Source organism: Parasteatoda tepidariorum, chromosome 10 (assembly GCF_043381705.1).
Source record: "Parasteatoda tepidariorum isolate YZ-2023 chromosome 10, CAS_Ptep_4.0, whole genome shotgun sequence".
Lineage (NCBI taxonomy): Eukaryota > Metazoa > Arthropoda > Arachnida > Araneae > Theridiidae > Parasteatoda > Parasteatoda tepidariorum.
In genome coordinates, this window is record NC_092213.1 from 50,466,920 (window position 1) to 50,487,415 (window position 20,496).

A 20,496-nucleotide genomic window follows, 5' to 3' on the forward strand; every position below is an offset into this window, starting at 1 on the left:
GAAGAAATTCCATTTGCTCCCTCAAGTCAATCTCATTTCCCTCAACAAAAAAAAGAAAGAAAAAAAAAAGAAAAACGTCCAGAGAAGAAAAGATAAGTCTTTCGGCTTCCTTCATAATAATATAGCTAAGTTTTTTAAGAAGAAAAAATCTTTGGTATTGATTTTAATAATAAAAAAGACTTGTTTTACTGAACTATAACAATAATAAAATCATTTCAAAAAAATGGAAACTCCGCTCCTGCTCGCTTCACTAATCAACCCACACGATTGCTTTTCAACGATTACTTAACGATAAACAAATTGTGAAACTAAAATAAAATATAAGTATTTAATGAGCCAAAAATTTTTAATTGTGTTAACACAAATTTGGTTCCCTATTCTGTTAGGATGAAATTTAAACCTAATAATTTTGCTAACCTACGTTTTAAACATGTATTTTAATTTTTGGTTACAATAAAAACTTGGTAAACAGTTTTCGTTGAAAGATATTACTTGGTGAAAAGTTAATTCTTGATATTGCTTTAGAATTCTAAACAACTATTTTGCGTGCATTATATTAACTTTAGTTTTGGACAATGCCAGAAATTAATAGCTTAAAATAATATTAAGAAGGGGTAATAAATATATATTACTGGTAAATACCGATAAACAAGGAATCTGGATTTTGTTTATAAAGGATAATTTGTGATTTTTCTGTCCAAAGAGGATTCACGAAACGATGAGACGACGGTTATGATAAATAGTGAAATTTTTTTTAAAAAATAGATAAATTCTCATCAAAATTAGGAAAAATCCATTTAACGTACAGAATAAGGTTCTTATTTCTCCGAAACTCTTCAATTTTATTTTAAATGTTTTGTCTTATGATAGAAATGCCTTCCTCTAACTCGGGCTTGGTACAATTTTTGTTTGGTTTTATGCACCTGAGCTACTTATATATCACTTGGGATACGAAATAATTTCACTACCTTTAGTAACCATAAAGTAGCACATTATCCTGTTTGCTGTCGCTCACCAAAACCATGATTACTACACAAATATCCCTTCCCTTTGTTTTTCCCAAGTGTTTGAATAACATGTACAACGCTCAAAATAAAAATGATATCACTCTGAATAACTTTCGTTCTAATGATCTGATTTTCCCGTACTGAGTGTCAATCTTAATGGTTCATAAAGATGATTTCAAATATGCTACTTAATTAGAGTTAATTATTAATTAAGTTACGAAATTAAACACAAAAAATCACTTTCTCTGATTAAACACATTTATTCTTTTTACGTATTTAGATTTCTGACCCTAAAAAGGTAGCCGCAATCTGGAAAATGTGTTAATTTCACTCTCAATTGTGTTAATTTCACCCCTTAGTGTTAATTTCACTTTTTGCGTTTTTGGTTTTCCTGATTTTACAATATGTTTACCTAGAATAACCGAAAAAAATTGGGAACAGCTGAACTAGATTACCTGTTAGATAGCTGATTTATACACTTTATTGTTAATTTTATCGTTAACTGTTTCAGTAAAAAAAATACCAGGGTTCACATAAGCATAAACAAATAAAGCATTTTTTTACTCGTATTTGTAGTTGTAAATTTTTTAAATATTAGAAGACAAACAAAATTCTTGAAACTGATTGACGCCTTTATTATTATGTTAATAAAGGCCAAAAAATTATTGTTTTGAAGAGTTTGATCAAAAATGGAAGCTGATAAAACTAAAAACGATAATAATTTCATCTCAATTGCAATAGCATGTTTTTTAGGTAAGAGGATATTTAAACATATATTGAATGTGTTTTATTAAAAAACAAACGTTCGAAATATTCACCAAATTTACTAACAGCCTGAAGTCTCTCTATATATCTTCATTTATATTTATATATCACTCTTTCCATATATATATATTCACTTATTAACGTATTGTAAATTATGAATCACAAAATTAATTTATTTTCTTTTAAATGTTACAAACGCTATATTAGTACGTGACGGCCGAAAAGGAGAATAGCTTTCGAATATATGTACAGTTTAAAATTTTAATTTAATGTATTTGCCATTGAAGTTTTGATATTATAAAAAAAAAATTTTTTAGGATTTTTAGCTTCCTGGTTTACTATATGTTTACCTAGACTTTTCTATAAATTATTAATTTCTTAAATTACTAATGTTTTTCCCAATTTATCATAATGGCGGGATTCTTCCGCGGTATAGCGATTTCCTATCTTTAACCATTGTCCTCTGAGCTAATTTTGAAAATGGCGCCAAATATCAAAAGTCACGTGAAAAAGAGACACAGTTTTAAGGAAATGAAAAATTTTTTTATTTAATTACATACTTAGAAAGTTATACTATCGCTGCATATTATATGGTCTCATAAAATGTGAAAAAATTCGTAATTCGAAAAAAAATTCATTTCATAAATTTTTATTCTAGAACAAAAAACTCGCCACATTTGAGATTTTTATTTTATTCTAAAAACTACTTGACTAATATTTAAGCTATTTGTTAGTTTCAAAACTCAGATTATTATTCTCAGTAAGATAATACGTATATTTTAAAATTATAGCTTCGCCTTGAAAATAAGGCTGAGTCACACTGATGAAACTGTCATTTCCTTCCAGAAAGATCTTCGAAAAACGTCCATAATTGTTACATAATTTTGAAGAAAACGATCTTAAAAGTGCCTGTTTTTTTAATTCAAGAAAACTATATAAAACTAAGTGTATGTATATTGTATTAGGGGGACCGGAAAGTAGTATCGTTTCGGTGCATTTGATATTTGTTATCAAAATTTTACTTTTAATCAATAATGTATTCACCCTCGTTAGCAACAACCTTTCAATGCCCGATCGAAAAAAATGAATTGGTTTTTAAAACTAACAAATATTTAATGCTCCGACACGACATTACTTTCCGGCATCCCCTAATATCTATTCATTTTTAATTGTGTTAATTTTAAGTTTACATGTTTGATGAGTGATGATGAGTTTAAAATAAACTAACTATCTCTAAGCACATAACAAATAGTTCGGTTCTTCCATTTGGTGTATAAATTGAGAAATGAACTCGATATACACTCTATAACAAAAAAATCGACGCACCAAGAAAGAGTTGTCCGATTGAAACGAAAATTGGTGGATAGGAAGACAATATACAGAATAGTAAATTATTAAAATTTCAGAACAATTGTATAATTTATTGCAGAGTTACAGTAACAAGTTCAATAAGGTGTTGACCCGCCTCTAGCCTGGATACAAGCTGCCACACGGCGTGGCATAGACCGATAAAGCTCCCGGATGGTCTCTTGCGGTATTTCCTGCCAAATTCGATCCAATTGTCGAACGAGGTCTTCCCATCATATCCCAGACATGCTCGATGGGAGAGAGATCTGGTGATCTGGCAAACCAAGGAAGAGTTTGAAAAGCTTGCAGACAGTTCATAGCAACACGTGCCGTATGTGGTCTGGCATTATCCTGCTGAAAAACCAGCCCAGGGCGCTGCAAAATGGCGTGCAATAGTGAAGGCAGGATCCCCCCTCTGCCCTGTGCGTCTCCAAACACGTCTTCGATGATCGTCAGGACACAGTTGGAAGCGAGATTCGTCGCTAAAGACTATACGTCCCCAGTCGGCATCATTCCAGCCATATCTGTTCAAAACATTCATGCATACGAAATTTCAAAGCAATCGGATGATTGCTTCTTGGTGCGTCGATTTTTTTGTTATAGAGTGTAGATTGTTTTAATCTTTTTGGCACGTTACTATCAAACATTCTAAATCAAAAATATTACGGGCACAGGAAATAGAGGGCGAAACTTCACCTCATTTTTTTTTTGGTGGAAAAGACAAGGAAAGGGTAAACATGATTTTGACTTTTTTTAATTTTAACATGCTTTTTCGCCACGTGTGGTAATTGACTCCAATATCTTTCAGACAATTTTAGAAATGCTTATCATAACTCTCTAAACATATTGTTCCTTCGAAATCAAGCTTGGTTTTAATAATATTTAGTAAGACAAGTGGATAGTGGGTTAGATTGAATTAGTGTAATGGCACTAGTCCAGGTGTGTGGCTATATTGCAAAATGGTTGAAGTAAAAAAAATAAAAAGAAACAATAGAAAAATGAGAAAATGTGACTGCAGTATATCACTGTCGTATATATAGATGACATTATAGAATAGAATAATATCTGTATTTATCCAAAATAAATATGTTTCTATCTCTTCCTGAAAGGAATAAAATTAATGGATCAAACTTAAAAAAGAGAAAATCTAAATTGAAAAATAAAATTAAAATAATTAAAAAAAATTTCCACGAAGTTTTTCTGATAATTGCATCACTTTTAATTTTATATATAATATTCGTTTTTTATTAAACACTGAAATATTTTTCTTCTTATTTTTACAGCTATATTTTTTACTCACCTATTAGGAAAGCTGTATGAGAAGGTAAGATTGTAAAATTTAATTTTAATCTGATTTTAATTTAAGGTTTAGTTTAATTAGATATGTTTATTTATATGAATGCACCCGAATAATTCATGTGGTGAATGAGGTGTGGATATTGAATAACAGGAAAAAGTATCTCTCACCAATGAGAATAATACGAAGTTTTCAGTATTAGATTTACAGTTTACATTCACTTTCACATGGAGTGAACTACGTGTGAGGAACAATGACGATAAAAGCTAATTAAGATAGTGATGAGCCTTTCGTTTATCGCATAAAGTGTCTAACAATAAAATTATTTCCTTCTTTTAAAATAAATAGATTTCCGGTAACTAAAAATTTATAGCGACAAAATGTTTAAGTTTTAAATAATAATTCCTGCAACAAATCTATGTGACTAGGCATTAATTTCATTCCAAGAATCTTTTATTTTTATTTATTTTCTAATTTTCGTTCAAAATTTTTCTGAGAGATTGCTTTGCCATCATCAAAACCTATAAATGAAAGAAAAATAATGAAGTCAAAAATTAAGACTAAAAATCAAATTACGATATTTTCAAAAAAGTCCGCATCCGGCTCCCTCTGACCACCGTGATGACGTAAAATATCGTCAGTGGTAGACGGATCATGGGTTAGAGTCCCCTTGCCGTCAGGCTAACCGTGGGAAGTTTTCGTGGTTTTCCTCTCCATGTAACGCAAATGAAAGTTCATTCCATCAAAAAGTCCTTACACGAAGGCAAATTTCTCCCAATACTTGATTCGGGAGTTCCCTTGTCTTCTGGATTGGGTTCAAAATTACAAAGCTATCGAGTTGAACATTAATAGTCGTAAACCCTAAAAAAATTGGGTCGGCTGTTCAACGATGGCTATAATATAAGATAAAATATGCATTATGAGTCGCGATGGCTCAGGCGATAGAGCGCTCGCCTTCCAATGAGGTAAACCGGGTATAAATCCCAGCAATGACCGATCGATACGAATTCCGCATCCAGCTTACACCGACCACAGTGCTGACGTGAAATACCCTCAGTGATTGATGGACCATGGGTTTAAATCCCCTTGCCGTTACATAATATATTACTATACATAATATATTTTATATAACGCATGCACCAGTCTGCTTTAGGACACATTGTCCATCAGAAACATAGTTTTCAAAATTTTTATTTCATTTTATAATTTTCTTCTTTTAAAGTTTAAGTCTGTCAGTTCGTCAATTGTGAAGAAGATATATTGCCTCTATAATTGTCTTTATATTGCCACTAGCCCTTAATGTCTTAGTGCATATTTTGTGACACAACCTTTTCAACTATTACTCTCTAACTATTACTGCTTTTCGTTCGTCAAATTAAATCTGCTTTAAGTTTGTTTTTTTTAATAAAAGTTTTACACTGCTCTTACTAAGCTTTGCTTTTTGAAGGTTGTTAATTTTTTAAGATATATGAGAATACTAAGTCAACCTCAACCATCATTGACTGTAAATCTCCATCGAGAAGTTGCAGAATTACGTCGAATCACAAATCAGGTATTGTAACCCTCTGTTTTAACCCTCTTATTGTTAAGCATATGATCAAGTTTTTATAAAATAAAAAAAATCCACCAAACTCACTAGTTAATTTAATTGTATAATTTCCATTTTCTTGTAAAACAGCACAGTAAAAGAACTAGATTGGGGCAGAGTTGGCCGTCGATTATAGTAATCGATTACAACTGTAATTGATTACAGATAATTACAGCTATGTAATCAATTACTTGCAATCACGATTACAAGTAATTGATTACTGTAATCAAAAAATGTAATCGATTACATTTTTGGCCAACTCTGGATTGGGGAGGGGTGGAGAGAAATTTGGATTAAAATACTCGAAGTTTATAATGAATGTAAGCAAAATTCAATATTTCTGTAGTTGGAAATAGTTTAAATTTATTATTTGTAAGAAGAAAAAAACCTTATGTAAATATAAATTTTTTAATAGCTCTAATTATCTCATTTAGTTGTACGAGATTAAAAATTTCTAAAATGTGTGCAGGTTAAATATTGAGATTGTTATACAAAAGTAAAAGAATACAAAATATTTAATTCTAAATTGATAAAACTTCTTTGAAAAAAACGCGGTTAAAAGCAGCAGAAATTTCAAAAGGAAGAATAAATGTAGCAATAAAAGATACGAATGTTAAATACTTAGATTTCAAAATTGATACTGTTGACAAAATAATTAAAATTGGTGCTTTTGATGAAAGAAAAGCTTTTAAATTTAAAGTTATTTTTGTCTGCAACTTTAATACTAATCTGTGTAATAAAATTTTTAAAAATTTAGTTTTTTCACAATTTATTAGGGTTAAGAAAATTTGCAATAACGTTGCTGAATAATTTAGCGAGGCTGTGAATAATTTTTTGAATAATTTTTTGAATAATTTGAGTAATAATGATTTTCCTTTTAATTTTTGTAAAGTAAATTTTTTTGATTAAAAAAAATGATTGAAGAATACCAGTTTTTTATTTCTTTTAACAGGGCGCAATTCAAGTCTTAACTGAGCAGCCCCAGTTAAGCATTCTATTAATTTGTTGCGTATTCTTTTCTTTGACTTCTTTTTTTCAATCTGCGCATTTTAATAGAGGGCGTTGTTTTCTTTTGTTTTAAGTGTTTCTTTTGCATTTGGTTTGCTTGTGAAATTGCTGTTTGACCTGGTTAATGTGAGTTTTTATTTTCTGATGATTTTGTTTGAGTTTCTTTTCTGAATTGGTTCTATGTATTTCATGTTTTTTTTCCTGGACTTCTACAAGACCTTCGGGGTACTAAGGGAGTTAATTTAGGCATTTGCCCTCTCTCTCAATAGAAAAGGTTTTGTTTTATGGCTACCGGGGCCGGTACCCCCTGAAGACGTCGGCTTCGGTGGTCATATTTTTATTTCCTTCGTTTCCTTTATTGCTACATTGTTATACAAAGTTTTTCGTAAGAACCGCCATTAATATATATTTTAGAAATGAAAATATATATTTTCTGAATATCCTAGAAATTGCAAATCAAGTTCGTATTTTTTTTTCAATGCGAAACTAACATTGAGCAAAATAAATGTTGATTGTTTATAATAGTTTCTATTCTTTCCTATTCGCTTGCGTTAATTTGAAGCACGATTTTGATGCATAAACCAATCACTCGACCCTGGCTAAACAACTAGCTTTATTTTTAGGGTTCTATCTTTTAACAGCGATGGTAAAAATTTAATAAATTTTTCTCCCTAGTCAAATGACGTGAAAAGTAATTATGTAAGCACCCTCTTTTAAAACTTCCTTACCACAGCCACCAAAAAGTTAATTAATAAATCAACGTACTACTTATACGCGTTATCTGTTTAGTTGGCGGTAGGGATCGAACTAACGCTACTGACTACGCTAGTGGAGCGATCTTAGTATGTGAGCAGATATATAGCATTGAACACTGTGGATGTGTTAAACCATAATATAGTTCAAATTAGCTAAAACCTTAATACGGTGCCGAAATGAACCATAGAGCAAAATAATTCTTCTTGAACTAAGTTACATCATAACATGGTTCTACCTAAACAGAAGCGAGGCTTAATTAAAGACCATATTAATGTTTCAGCAAATTATAAAGATGGTATTGTTTATGAAATTGATAATAAGGTTCAATATTGAATCAAATTTTTTAAAAATGTGAAAAAAATAACAGCTTTTATTTATTATTATTATTATTATTATTATTATTTTTTTGTATTCTATTTAAGTCGATCAGCAGTTCAAAAAATAAAAACGAAAGTCTGAATTTCTGTTCGAATAACACCATTTATTTTGCTCAAAAAATTGGCATGCCTATTTTTTTAAGGATACCGAATCATGTTAATCAGTCCTTATTAACTTTTATTACAGGATACTTAGATTCTACTTAAATGAAAACATGGTTTAATTTAACATCTCAATTTAGATTCAGAAAATTTGCCATATACTAGGGTTCAAAGCACCGTTATTATTCAACATTGAAACATTCTTTCGAAAAGTGTAGTTGAATAAAACGCAGATCATTTTCTTGTGGTTCAAATTTAGTTTTTAATAAAAATGACCCTCTTTATTTAGCTAAAAAAATTGGTAAGCATATTTTTAATGGATTAATAATAACATGGTTTGAACTTTCGGTGAACTTAACATGGTACAAAATTGAACTATATTGTCGTGCTAGTCAACAGTTGTTAAATTTGATTACCCTAAAACATGGTTCTACATGAATTAAGACAATGTCAACTTCAACACCTAATTAAATTTGCAACAAATTGGCGATATTATGATTAAACGATAATTTGATAGAACGTAGAATCAATTTTTCTGAGAATGAATGAATTGGGTAATATAAAATAAGACAAAACAGATTGTTCATAAGATTCTTGGGCACTACCTGAAAAGCAATTAGGTGTGATTACTTAATGATTTGCATTAAGTAATCACACCTTTTGGTAAAACGGTTGTGTGTGGGCTATTACCGTCCACGCGAATGTCATATTTAATCGAGAGATAGTGATGGATATGTGTCACTAGGATTTTTCTGGTGTCTATTCTCGACTGTTAGTTACCGGAGCTTTTTCAAACTTGCGGTTAACTAATACAGATTATCACCACGCTTTACCTGCTTCAGTACTCATTTTATAGTTTGTTAGCATAAATCGGTAGGGTGGTGAATTATGAACCCCATCCCATTTTTAGCATGTTTGGATGCTGGTTCAAGAGGGTACTAGAACAGGAAGAAATTATTTGATGGATTTATTTTCACTTAGTACGTAGGAAACCTCATTTTTCAAGTTGCTCCTGCAGTTTTTTAATGGGATATGGATATGACATTATTCCGCTTGCGTCTATAGGAATCTTTTTGTGTTGGCGTTCGGCCTACAAGGTTAAGCGTAAGTACCAATGACGCATTTGGATTAATGCTATATCTCATCAAAATGGAACGAGAACAAATTGAAATATATTCTGCCTGCATCGATAGGAAGTTTCTTGTGGTGGCTTTTCGCCAACGTCAAGCGTAACTACCAATTACATATTCGGATTAATGTTATATTCCATGAAAATACCACGAGAACAAATTGAAAGATATTCTGCCTGCATCGATAGGAATCTTCTTGCGGTGGCATTTCGCTAACAAGGTTAAGCGTAAGTACCTATGACACATTTGGATTAATGCTATATCCCATCAAAATGGAACGAGAACAAATTGAAATACACATATTCTGCATGCGTCAATAGAAAGTTTCTTGTGGTGGCTTTTTGCCAACGTCAAGCGTAACTACCTATAACACATTCCGATTAAATTTATTTTATAAAAATGCCACGAGAACAAATTGAAAGGTATTCTGCATGTGTCAATGTGGTGGCATTTCGCCAACAAGGTCAAGCGCAAGTACCTATTACACGTACGTAAAATGCTATATTTTATTATAACAACACGATATCAAATTGAAAGATAAAGCTTTCTATATTCTTTGCAGATATACATTCGCCAATCCTTATTTCAAAGTCCGTTTACTCTCGTGTCAATTTTGAGCCCCAAACTCCCAGCACCCACCATGCTAAAAGAGGAAGGCTCACAGCTGTCCATTCATTCTTACAACCCTTAACTAATTGTACCTAATTGATCCATAGAAAAAGTAACTTGTGGGAGGCCTAACTGAGGAACGCCCCATCTAACATGCGTTCTTTTGACCACAAACAAATTAGCAATCTACTCTTTCTACCTTCTAATGCCCCGTCGAATGTCATATTTATTCAGGAAATAGGATTCCCGATGATTTTCCGGCATGAGATGCAGGAAATAGAACATTAATTAGCGTGTGGTCAAGAGTGTGTGTCTTAGTTAACAGCAAGAGTTAAAACATATTTTGTTTCGTTCTTTCACATAGATATCGAATGATTGGGGTGAAATGGCTAACGTCGTGACGTTATTTGATGGCAACAACGTGAAGAGTGATATGAAGTTAATGAACGAGTCCCTCCATGACAGTATGCTATGGTTTCAAGACGAAAGCGATAAAACTGAACAGCAGTACACAGAGATCAAGAAAACGATGAGTTCCATCCTAGAGAAAGTTGATTCCTTGAAGGAAACCACACGGAACAATGGCGATTCAATTTTAAAAACCATTCAGGATTGCAGAGCTTTAAACGCGTTCACGGAGCACAAGTACTGCCAGACAGAAAGAGAAATCGCTGTAAAGAGCAAAATACCAGAGAAAAAGCATTCAGTAAGATTTTTGTTTTTGTTCATTAAGTTATATCTCCTATATTCAGAATAAGCACAATCTGATAGAATTAGCACAATCTGTAAAATTACAAGGCTACGGAGTTGAACATTAGTAGTCTTAAACCCAAAATTTCGTCAGCTGTTCAACGACGGTTGTAAAGTAAAATAAAACCTAGGAGTCAAAATGGACCATACACTGTAATACATGGGAAATAAATTACATCGTCTATTATATGCTATCCATAGATTTTACTTGACTTTGAGAAAAAAGCTAAAAAAAAATTACGTAAACTAAGAGATGTATTATAAAATTTTCAATTAAAGTTTTAGACAAAAGGAAATAAACACACAAATTTTTAAAAAAATAGTTAAAATCTTATTCATTAGTGCAATAACTTTATTCGGGTTTTTTTTTTTTTTTGCCACACCCTGTAAATAGAATCAATACGAATATAGTTTTTACAATGACACGAAGATAAAACTGAGAGTTAAATGAGATTTCGCTGAAGTGACGTACACTTTCTTAATTTTGATATTATGATCTCCTTTTTTCAGAAAAAAATTACGTAAATGGATAAAAAAAAATATTTCTTAAGAGAAAAAAGAACAGCAAAATTTCCTACCGGTGTTGGTTAACTCAACAACAATTGCTCTCAATTATCGTCTAAGCTTGTTTTAAATCAATGCTCTTCTCTGAACATCCAGTCTTTTATTTAAGTTCAGTTGTGAAATTTAAAAATAAAAAAAAGATTTTTAAAGCAAGAAATTCTGCTAAATAATTCTAATTGAAAAAGGGCTAAAGGACATGTCCCTTATAAACCCATTCTATAACAGCCATTGTTCAAACTGGGTATTCTTAACCCTATTTCATTCGTTATCTAAAATCGATTAGCAATTACATCAACTTAGTGATCACAAATATGTTTTGAAAATATCTTTAACCGCTCGCTACTAAAAAACAGATTCTTTAGAAATGTGCAAGAGTATCAACTCATTTGACTTAATGTTCATGAAATATAAAAACATGTTGAAATCATCAGCGGGAGGTGATTGAATGCAATAGGAATGACATTGGATTCGAAATTTAGAACTAACTAATAAAGCTTGTAGTATCACTTCTGAAGGAGTTTACTTTCATAAGGGTAAAATTTGCGACAAAATGTTGGTGTGTATGCTAAATTACACGCAATGTTCTTTTCTCGAACAAAAAATTAGTTTTCACCCACGAGAGATCAGTTCTTTATATACGTCACTGAATAAATGAAATCAGTGTTTTTTTAAATTTATGAATGGTGCTGTCGATTAAATTGATGGAACTATTTGTCTCTAGTAAGTTGATAATATCATTTTTTTTCAGAAGGATAAAATTGTAGAAAGTTCCTCCTCTAAGCAAACTTTGCGAAAAATACTCGGTGAGCTTCAAAGGGAAATCAGAACAAATGCTTCTAAAGAAAGGGAAGAATTGATGTCCCAGCTGGAAGTTATTTCGACTCAAATTAACAATGACCGAGAAGTTATAAAGAATGTTTTGCAACAAGCTTTTGCAGCTACGGCCTATCAGAATCAGCAGTGTTTCGAAAAATTCGGAGTTGCCGGACAGGAAGTTTTGAACTACATGACAGAAAAGTCAGAAAAATCGAACATTCTCATGAAAGACAAGTTCCAAGAATTCGACAAGAAACTGTGTGATATTTTCGAGAGCATGAAATCGAATAGTGTTGACGTGACATCCATTCGAAGCACTTTGGACACTATCGATTCGCAGTTGGATGACATCTTCCAGAGAATAGAACTTGGCTGTCAAAAGAATGCAGATCAATGTGAAGAAGTTCTAGAAGGCTTGGAAACTGCGACGGAAGTTTGGAAAAACAGCACATCGCGCCTATCTGACATGGCCCAGTCTCTTTCTGATCTTAACTATGGCGTCGAACACTTGATGGGCGAACTGAAGCAAAGACCCGGTGAGACAAGCTTGGCTGTTGGCGACATATCTGGGCCCGATTCGATTTTTAACACTGGGGATCAAAACAACAGCGAACACTACTATGCCAATTTAGAATGTTTTCTTAAAATGCAAAACTTGGTGCAGACATGCACAGAAAAAATATCTTCCCTGGAGGGTCGGATCGAAAACGATTCAAGCAAACTTAAAATGGTTATGGAAAACTTGCTAAGACAGATCCAGTTTACATGCGATTTGTGTGTTAATGTGGTCGAAAAGTTTATGCAATCGGAGGCTCGTCAACTGGGTTCCACGGATTACGAAGCTGTTAATCCGGAAATAGGATTTAAAGGAGATATAAGTACAAATGCAGCGTTAAGAGAAGACGCTATTCAAACAGCTACCAGAATAGTGGATGATCCGTGCATGAGATCGCCGAAAAAGAACAGACCTTCGAAACTGAAACCACCAAGTAGCCCAAGTAAAAGAGGAAAAACGATTCACTCAGATCCTGTTTCGAATAACGGTTGTGGCAAAATTCAGGAACGGAATTTAGAATCGAAATGTAAGTAAATGTATTTCCAATTCATAAAATATCCAAAATTTGGGAAAAGGTCATGCTCCAGGAATATGCCATATATATATAGGCCTACAAGGTTAAGCGTAAGTACCANTATACAAAAAAAAAACAGGAATAAAATTAAGAAAATTTTTTGAGTGCTTCTCACACTATTGTATTGATATATTTTGCTTTGGCTATATTGATACAATATTAGGAAGCACTCTTTTATGCAGATATAATCGTGTGAGCTGATGAAAAGAATATATCTTTTATTTTCCGGATTTTTAAAAAAAAATTTTTCCTGTTTTTCCGATTTTTTCCCCTTCCAGTTTTTATTTTTATTATTATTTTTCCCCTTTTTTCATTGTTCTGTAATATTCCTTTGTTTTATCTACATTTTGAACACACACACACACACACACATCTATATATATATATACGTGTGTAAAACCAGGTTGACCATTTGCGGCAAAACCAATAACTCGCCATAAACAACACGAATAAAAACTGAGTTAAAAAAGGCGTTATTCGCGCGACGAATTGACAATTATTATTAATTATAATTAAAAAGATAACAAAAGGACATTATCAAACCATGTCAAATAACTATCTAGGTTCATAAGAGGGTTGTATTAAAATCATCAAAAATTAGTGTATAATGTTTGGAATGAAACCTTATGATAAACGAACACGTCATAGTTCTATCCCACTAATAAGCTGGTTTTTTAAATGTTTCATTACATTTTTTTCTGATTAATCGCGATAATGATTTGTCATTGTTAATATCGTTTCTGAAACTACGTAACTCAGGACTAGCCCGAGCATAGTATCAATAGTGATTTTTTCCCAATTCAACGACTGTTGCGAGTCTGCGATTTTATTATTATTGCAGACATAAGAAACATTCTTGTGTAACAACTTTGAATAAGAAACAGCTTTGTATAATAGGTTAAAGACGTAAGGAGTTCAGATGTTCCATAACTACAGCTGGCAACATGTATTTTTAAATTCCCTTTAAAAAATTAAGTAAAAATGAATACACATTATAGGTCGTAATCAATTTTAAAGCGTAGGAAAAACGAAAACGTTTTTATAACAGGCTTAAAAATATCAAAAGAAGTCAAATTAGTGAATACAATTTGGTTAAAGACTTCTATTAATTTCCTCATACAATACAAAAAGTTTTGCTGTTTTTAATCTCGCCTTCCTCTTTGATTATTCATTTTCTTTTTCCTTTTGCATAAATACTAAATTGTGACCCCTAATGAGTGTATTTTTTTCTCGTTTTTCCAAAATTATATATGAAGGGTGGTGATTACGCATCATTTTGTATAATTCCTGAGTAAAAAATTAAGGCAATGACGATTAAAGTGCCAAGGCTGACATATTTATGATATTTTATTTCATGATACATTTATATTCGAGTAACTTTTACTGGCGTTTGTCCGATAGCTTTGTATAACAAATGATGTTCAAGATGTATGAATGTTAATTTAATTGAAAAATCCGGATCGTTACGATTGTCACCGTTATTCTGCGGAGCGCCGGAGGAATTTAAAAAAAGATTCCAGTATTTTCAATACAGGCTTATTACAATCAACCTATATGCCTTTTGGCTAATTTAAAAAATGAAAAAATATTTACTCGGTTTAAATTGAATTAGGTATCTTGCATTTGGAGTAAAGAATATTTTAGAATATATTTTAACAGAATAATAAAAATAATATTTTCATTTTTCAGCTTTGTTTCATGTAACTAAAATATGACAATATGCCATAGCTTCATTTGTCATCTCTGTTGAGTTAAATTTAAAAAAAAAAAAAAAAAAATCTCAGAAAGTCAGCTGTTGGTTTAGAGTTAGTTTTCCTCACAACAACATTGTAATTTTCCTAAATCACCGCTGAATAAAATATATTATACAAAATACTTTACAGATTTAGAACTAATAACATAGAACAACATTACAGTTTGTTTTTGCCTTCAACTCCTAAAGCTTTGTCAGTAGAATTTATTTGAATGCATAAAATCAAGATAACTTTTTTAAGAATTATCATTCTCTTGTGTCGTTCTTAAAATAAAATAAAATGGAACATAGCCTAACAAGAGAATAATTTGTATTAATTTTTTTAAAAATATATTTGTAAATACATTGATTTAAAAAAAATCAATTTGGCCACTCTATTATTTTAAAATTTTGATATTTGTCAAGGAAAATTAGGCAAAACCGTTCCTTAAGGCTTCTTTTTTTCCGGAAAGAAACTCCAAGAATAAAATTGCTTGAATTTTGATTTAAAAGATAAATTAGGATTTTAACTCCTAAAAGAAAAATAATTTTTGTAAAAAAAAAAAAAGAAAAAAAACTCTAATAGGGAGAATACATTTTTTTTTTTATTCCAATATGCATAGATCTAAATTTATCCAATCCGGTCGGGTAAAACCGGGTATACCTAGAAAAAAAAATTCTTCCGAAATATTTATTTATAGCAATAAATTAATACTATGACCATCCCACGCTGAAAAACTGAGATGGGTTTAAAAATCAAGTAACTTAAGGAATATATTTTGAATTTATTGTAAGTTGTTGATCAGATTCGAGAACAGACATCACAAATAAAAATTTAATTGCATTTCTTTTCAATGATGCAAGCTATCACGTGTTCATAGTTAACAGTTTGTCCATCGTTTACAATGCATCGTTTACACTGTGCAATCTGTCAGGGGAAAATAACTCGGTCATGTCCAAGTGAAAATATACCTGTTTTACTCGACAGCTGCCATTTAATTGAAAGTTAGTCTTTGCATGTTTTAAACGTGTTTAAAAAAAAAGCTTTTTTTAGAAATTTAAAATAATTAAAAAGGTGTATAATCAGATGTTGAACTTACCTAAAATTAATCTTCAAGCAATTGGATACTAAATTAAATCAGTGGAGCAAAAATCATAACTTTTCTAATCGAATTTTTCGTAACATTGACGTAGACAAAGAAATAGCCTACATTGTCTTTTATGTATCTCTAAATAACATAGAGATTGTTCGAAACTTTTTTTATATATTATTTCCAATGAGCTGCACAATCAGTCTTCCCGATGAGCAGACCTAGTGCGTTCTCCTGAGGTGGTATCCAACTCTTTCAGGACCACCACAATGGGTGAGATACCGTTGGTCATGTTAATTTGGACGTCTAGTTTCTGCCACACTAGATGGCAGCACCGAGACTGCTCAAAACTAGTTTTATGGGATTTCTGATAAAGGAAGAGCGATAGTCTAGTAAAACATTTCGAGTCCTGGTTTTATATAATTCCACCTTAAAAATGATGGGATAATCCTAAAGTGAAAGATTACACAATAGTTCTAAAGCTTCAGCATTTTAAAATATTACTTTTCATTGTTTAAAACACATGTTGACCTTTTTCAAAAATTTATGTAATTGGACATTACAATAAAAATTACAATACAATTATAATAACAACATTTCAATATAGAAATTATAATTCATTTAATGTTTTTGAAATTTATGAAAATTATTGTTTTTATGCAAATGGCTTATATGATTGTAATTTAAATGATAGAAAAATATGTCCATTGATTGAAATATTACAAAATATATATGTATTCTGATATTATATTAATGTTTTGAACGTTTCATGTATTTCCTTACTTTCAGGGAAAAAATAAAGGAAATTTTCTGGAGAAAGAAATGCCGAAAATGCTAATGACTCAAAACTGATCATATCGAAATTATACTTTTCTGAGAAAAAATTTTGAAATTAATAAAAAATTTTAATGTGGATGCTTTGTTAAAAATTACAATTGTTATTATTATTAAAAAAAAAATTTTTTTTTAACTATAAAGTGAAATTTCTGTAAAAAAATTAATTAAGTTATTTTTTCTCACAACCATTCCTCAAATACAAAACATTGATTTTTTTTCTTTCCTTCTTTATTTTTTTTAAGAAAAAGAAATTAGTTTTTTCGCTTTCCAAACTGGGACGTGGCGTTTTGTGAAATGTATGCGCTTGTTGATTTTAATATAAACTTATATAATTGCTGTGATTTATATAAGAGAAGATCTGAGCATATTTCGTTTAATATGTGTTATATGATATGTATTATGCATTGATTCAGTTTTTAATTCTTCTAGTTATTGTGATTTATTTAGATAAAATTCGAAAATAAGCGAAAACAGAAAACTAAAATATTTCTTGAAGTTCTAGACTTCCTTATATTTAGTGCTGCCATCTATATATTCTTGAACAAACTAAAAAAAGAAAGTGTTCAGTGTTGTATGCTTAATATATTTAACGAGGCATTCCATTGCTTTCATGAATAAAAAATGCAAAATATCGTCCTTACAAACTCATTTCATAGTTCTGCGAACATGATTTATGCATTAATTCAATTTAAACTTCACAAAATTATTGTTAATTTAATGAAAATAAAAATCAGGAGAAGCTGAAGGAAAAAAATTGTTTTCCAAATTATATAGTTCCACTGTTTCAGTGATACTGTCTGCAAATTTTCATATTAATTTAAAAAGAACGCATTCAGTGAAAGAATATAATGTCTTCATAGAGACAATTATGACAATTTATACTTTACATTATTATCTACGAAAAATATACAGACCTTACAAACTCTTTTCCTTTCATATTGCGTTTAATAAGTGCTGTGTGAAATATTTTTAAGTTTTGATTAAATTTTAAATTCATAAAATTACTTATTATTTAGTGAAAAATTAAAAATAAGAAAAAGATGAACGAAAAAATGTTTCTTAAAATTTTAGACTTTACGCTTTCAGTGCTACCATTTATAGATTTATGGCACACCACAGATTCTTAAATAAATTAAAGATAAATGTATTCATTGATCAATGAATGAATATATATATATAGGAGNTATATATATATGGTATCTTTGAGTCCCTATCCTAATTTTTAAAACATACTTACATAATATACAGTTTAATTTTCAGTACGAGAACATTTTAAGTATTATATTATAATTGATTAGTTCCTCCTCTTCTTCTTACTTGAGCTTGCTAGATATGTGGCACCTCTGCATTTGTTGCATTTTGTACCATGCTCCAAGCCCAATTTTTCCTAGTTTCGTTGTCTTGGGTGACATTGGTCGCCTACTTTGTTTACATAGTCTGACAGTCCCTTAATGGAGTTAAGGTGTAATTCTTTAGGATATGGATTGCCTAAGGTAGTGAGGCGCGTAAGGGCGAGGGCATCACACTCGTATAGGATGTGATGATGTGCTGATTCTACCGCTTCACGGCATTTCCGACATATTGATTCTTGTTCGAAAACTCCCATTCTATGTAGATGTTTCCTAAAATGATAGTGCCCAGTGATGAAGCCTACAATTGTTTGAATCTTCAATCTTGGGAACCTAAGGATTTCAGAAGCAACTTTTGCAGATGGACTGCTGATCATGCTTTTAGCATGTTTTTGTCCAGGAGAATTGCGCCAAACTTTGTTCATCTCCTGTTTTCCCATTTTAGGATGGCCTTCTATGTAGTCTTCATATTGATTCCACAGAAGGGTTCCGTTCCTATTGGATTGAAAGAGGATCCCTGTTTTGCGAGTTCATCAGCTCTTTCATTACCACCAATTCCTATATGTCCTGGTACCCAAATAAGAATATAATAGCCCATTGTGCAGCTCTAGTGCGACGTAAATTAACAACAACAACAACAACAACCAAATAAGAATAATTTTATTCTCTTTTGCCAGTTCTTTTAGGAGATTCTTGTATTCCAGAACAATTTTTGACTTAACTTGAAATGAGTGAAGAGCCATCAAGGCTGCTTGACTGTCACTGAAAATAAGAATCCGCTTAGGTAGCCTTTCTTAATATTTATCTGCAGACAGTTGACGATCGCAAGTACCTCCGCCTGAAAGACGCCGCATATTCCCCAAGACCTTCAAAAAGATTGAATCTTGATGACACGCCACAGATCCCCATTCCTGAGAGGTTACCTTTCTTTGATCCATCGGTGAACCAGATTAGATCATCATTTTTTGCATCAATCGTGTTGTTATATAATTCTTCTCTGGTAGGAAAAACTATCTCAAATGGTCTCTCAAACACGTACTTTCTCTCCATGCAGTCAGAAGGCATAAGGAGAGTTGGATGGTGGATTTTCTTAGTAATACTGGTATGACCTCCAGAAGAGGGCCTGCCATACCACTGATATTGCAGTTTCATTCTATATGCAGTCATTCTGGCATCGCTGCACATGAAGATATCTAAAGGAGTCAGGTCCAGAATTGCCTCTAGTGCTCTGGTAGGGGCTGTGGACATTGCGCCTGTGATACACAAGCAGGCCAGTCTGCGCAGACTCCCCAGCTTGTCCTTCACAGTTTTCTGTTCTACTTTACACTACCATGTCACTGAAGCATAAGTGAAAGCGGTCCTGACAATTGCTGTGTACATCCAAAACATCATTTTTTGTGTAGACCCCAGTTTTTACCAAGCATGCGTCTGCACATCATTATGCATTTTTTTGCTTGATTGATTTTGTAGTCAGCATGCTTATTCCAGGTGAGTGTTGGGTCAAGGATTAAGCCTAAAAATTTCACGTCGGAGGCAATATTGATTTCTACGTCAAAAAGTTTCGGGATAAAAAAGCCTTCCCTTTTTATTTTACTAGTGAATGGTACTAGATTGGTCTTCTGTGGATTTATGTCCAGATTACTCTCCCTGCACCCTTTTCTTACATAACTTAGAGCGTTTTGCATTAGTTGGCAAATTATGTAAAATTCTTTACCAAGGATGAGTATGACAATGTCATCCGCATATCCCTGGGTATAGTAGCCTATGTTATTTAGATGTTTTATTAGGCAATTTACAGCCAGATTCCAAAGTAATGGTGATAGTACACCTCGTTGTGGACAGCCTCTGGTTGTTTTCTTTCCTAATGTTTCGTTGAAGATATTCATTTGAATGACTCTATCCAAAAGTAGGGTCCTAATCCATAAACATAAAGTTTGGTCTATCCCTGTATCTCTTAAGTCATTAAGGATGGCTAGGTGAGAGGTATTATCAAAAGCACTCTGAATATCTAGGAAAGCGGTCAATGCAATTTCCTTTCTCTCCAGGGTGTCTTCAATCTTAGATACTAGCTTAAATAAGGCTGTCTCTGTGGATTTGATTTACCAGGTTGGTTGGCAAACTGTAGATTATCCAAGGGGTTATTGCTACCCAGGTAATCCCTAATACGCCTCTCAATAATTGTCTGCATAATTTTGAGAAAGAATGAAGATAAGCTGATTGGTCTGAAAGACTTAGCCTGGT

General features: G+C 31.9%; 2 protein-coding genes across 3 annotated transcripts; one reads left to right on the plus strand and one right to left on the minus strand.

Annotated features, from left to right (window-relative positions):
* Nucleotides 1–1,595: 1,595 nt before the first annotated feature.
* Nucleotides 1,596–16,984, plus strand: LOC107447493 (putative autophagy-related protein 11). Of its 2 annotated transcripts, none has more exons than XM_016062421.3 (6): nucleotides 1,596–1,760; nucleotides 4,403–4,443; nucleotides 5,864–5,968; nucleotides 10,351–10,692; nucleotides 12,049–13,198; nucleotides 16,859–16,984. In XM_016062421.3, the coding sequence occupies exons 1-6, from the start codon at nucleotides 1,697–1,699 to the stop codon at nucleotides 16,867–16,869; spliced, it is 1,713 nt and encodes a 570-aa protein (XP_015917907.2). In that variant the 5' UTR covers nucleotides 1,596–1,696; the 3' UTR covers nucleotides 16,870–16,984. The 2 variants fall into 2 exon arrangements, with proteins under 2 accessions (XP_015917907.2, XP_071042930.1); XM_071186829.1 differs by having other exon boundaries at nucleotides 12,052–13,198.
* Nucleotides 16,985–18,293: 1,309 nt separating this feature from the next.
* On the minus strand, nucleotides 18,294–19,503 carry LOC139426856 (uncharacterized). The gene is made up of 2 exons (XM_071186962.1): nucleotides 19,088–19,503; nucleotides 18,294–18,750 (listed from the first exon to the last, which is right to left on the minus strand). Exons 1-2 carry the CDS (start codon nucleotides 19,501–19,503, stop codon nucleotides 18,294–18,296), a joined length of 873 nt encoding a protein of 290 aa, XP_071043063.1.
* Between the last annotated feature and the right edge of the window lie 993 nt (nucleotides 19,504–20,496).

Excerpts from the sequence above, each read along its gene's own strand:
- LOC107447493 (XM_016062421.3), top strand. The coding sequence starts at position 1,697 with ATGGAAGCTGATAAAACTAAAAACGATAATAATTTCATCTCAATTGCA. Across the intron at positions 5,969-10,350 it reads TACGTCGAATCACAAATCAG|ATATCGAATGATTGGGGTGA; the intron begins GTATTGTAACCC and ends TCTTTCACATAG. Across the intron at positions 10,693-12,048 it reads TACCAGAGAAAAAGCATTCA|AAGGATAAAATTGTAGAAAG; the intron begins GTAAGATTTTTG and ends ATTTTTTTTCAG.
- LOC139426856 (XM_071186962.1), bottom strand. The coding sequence starts at position 19,503 with ATGTCCACAGCCCCTACCAGAGCACTAGAGGCAATTCTGGACCTGACT. Across the intron at positions 18,751-19,087 it reads GCGGCGTCTTTCAGGCGGAG|GAACGGAACCCTTCTGTGGA; the intron begins GTACTTGCGATC and ends TCAATCCAATAG.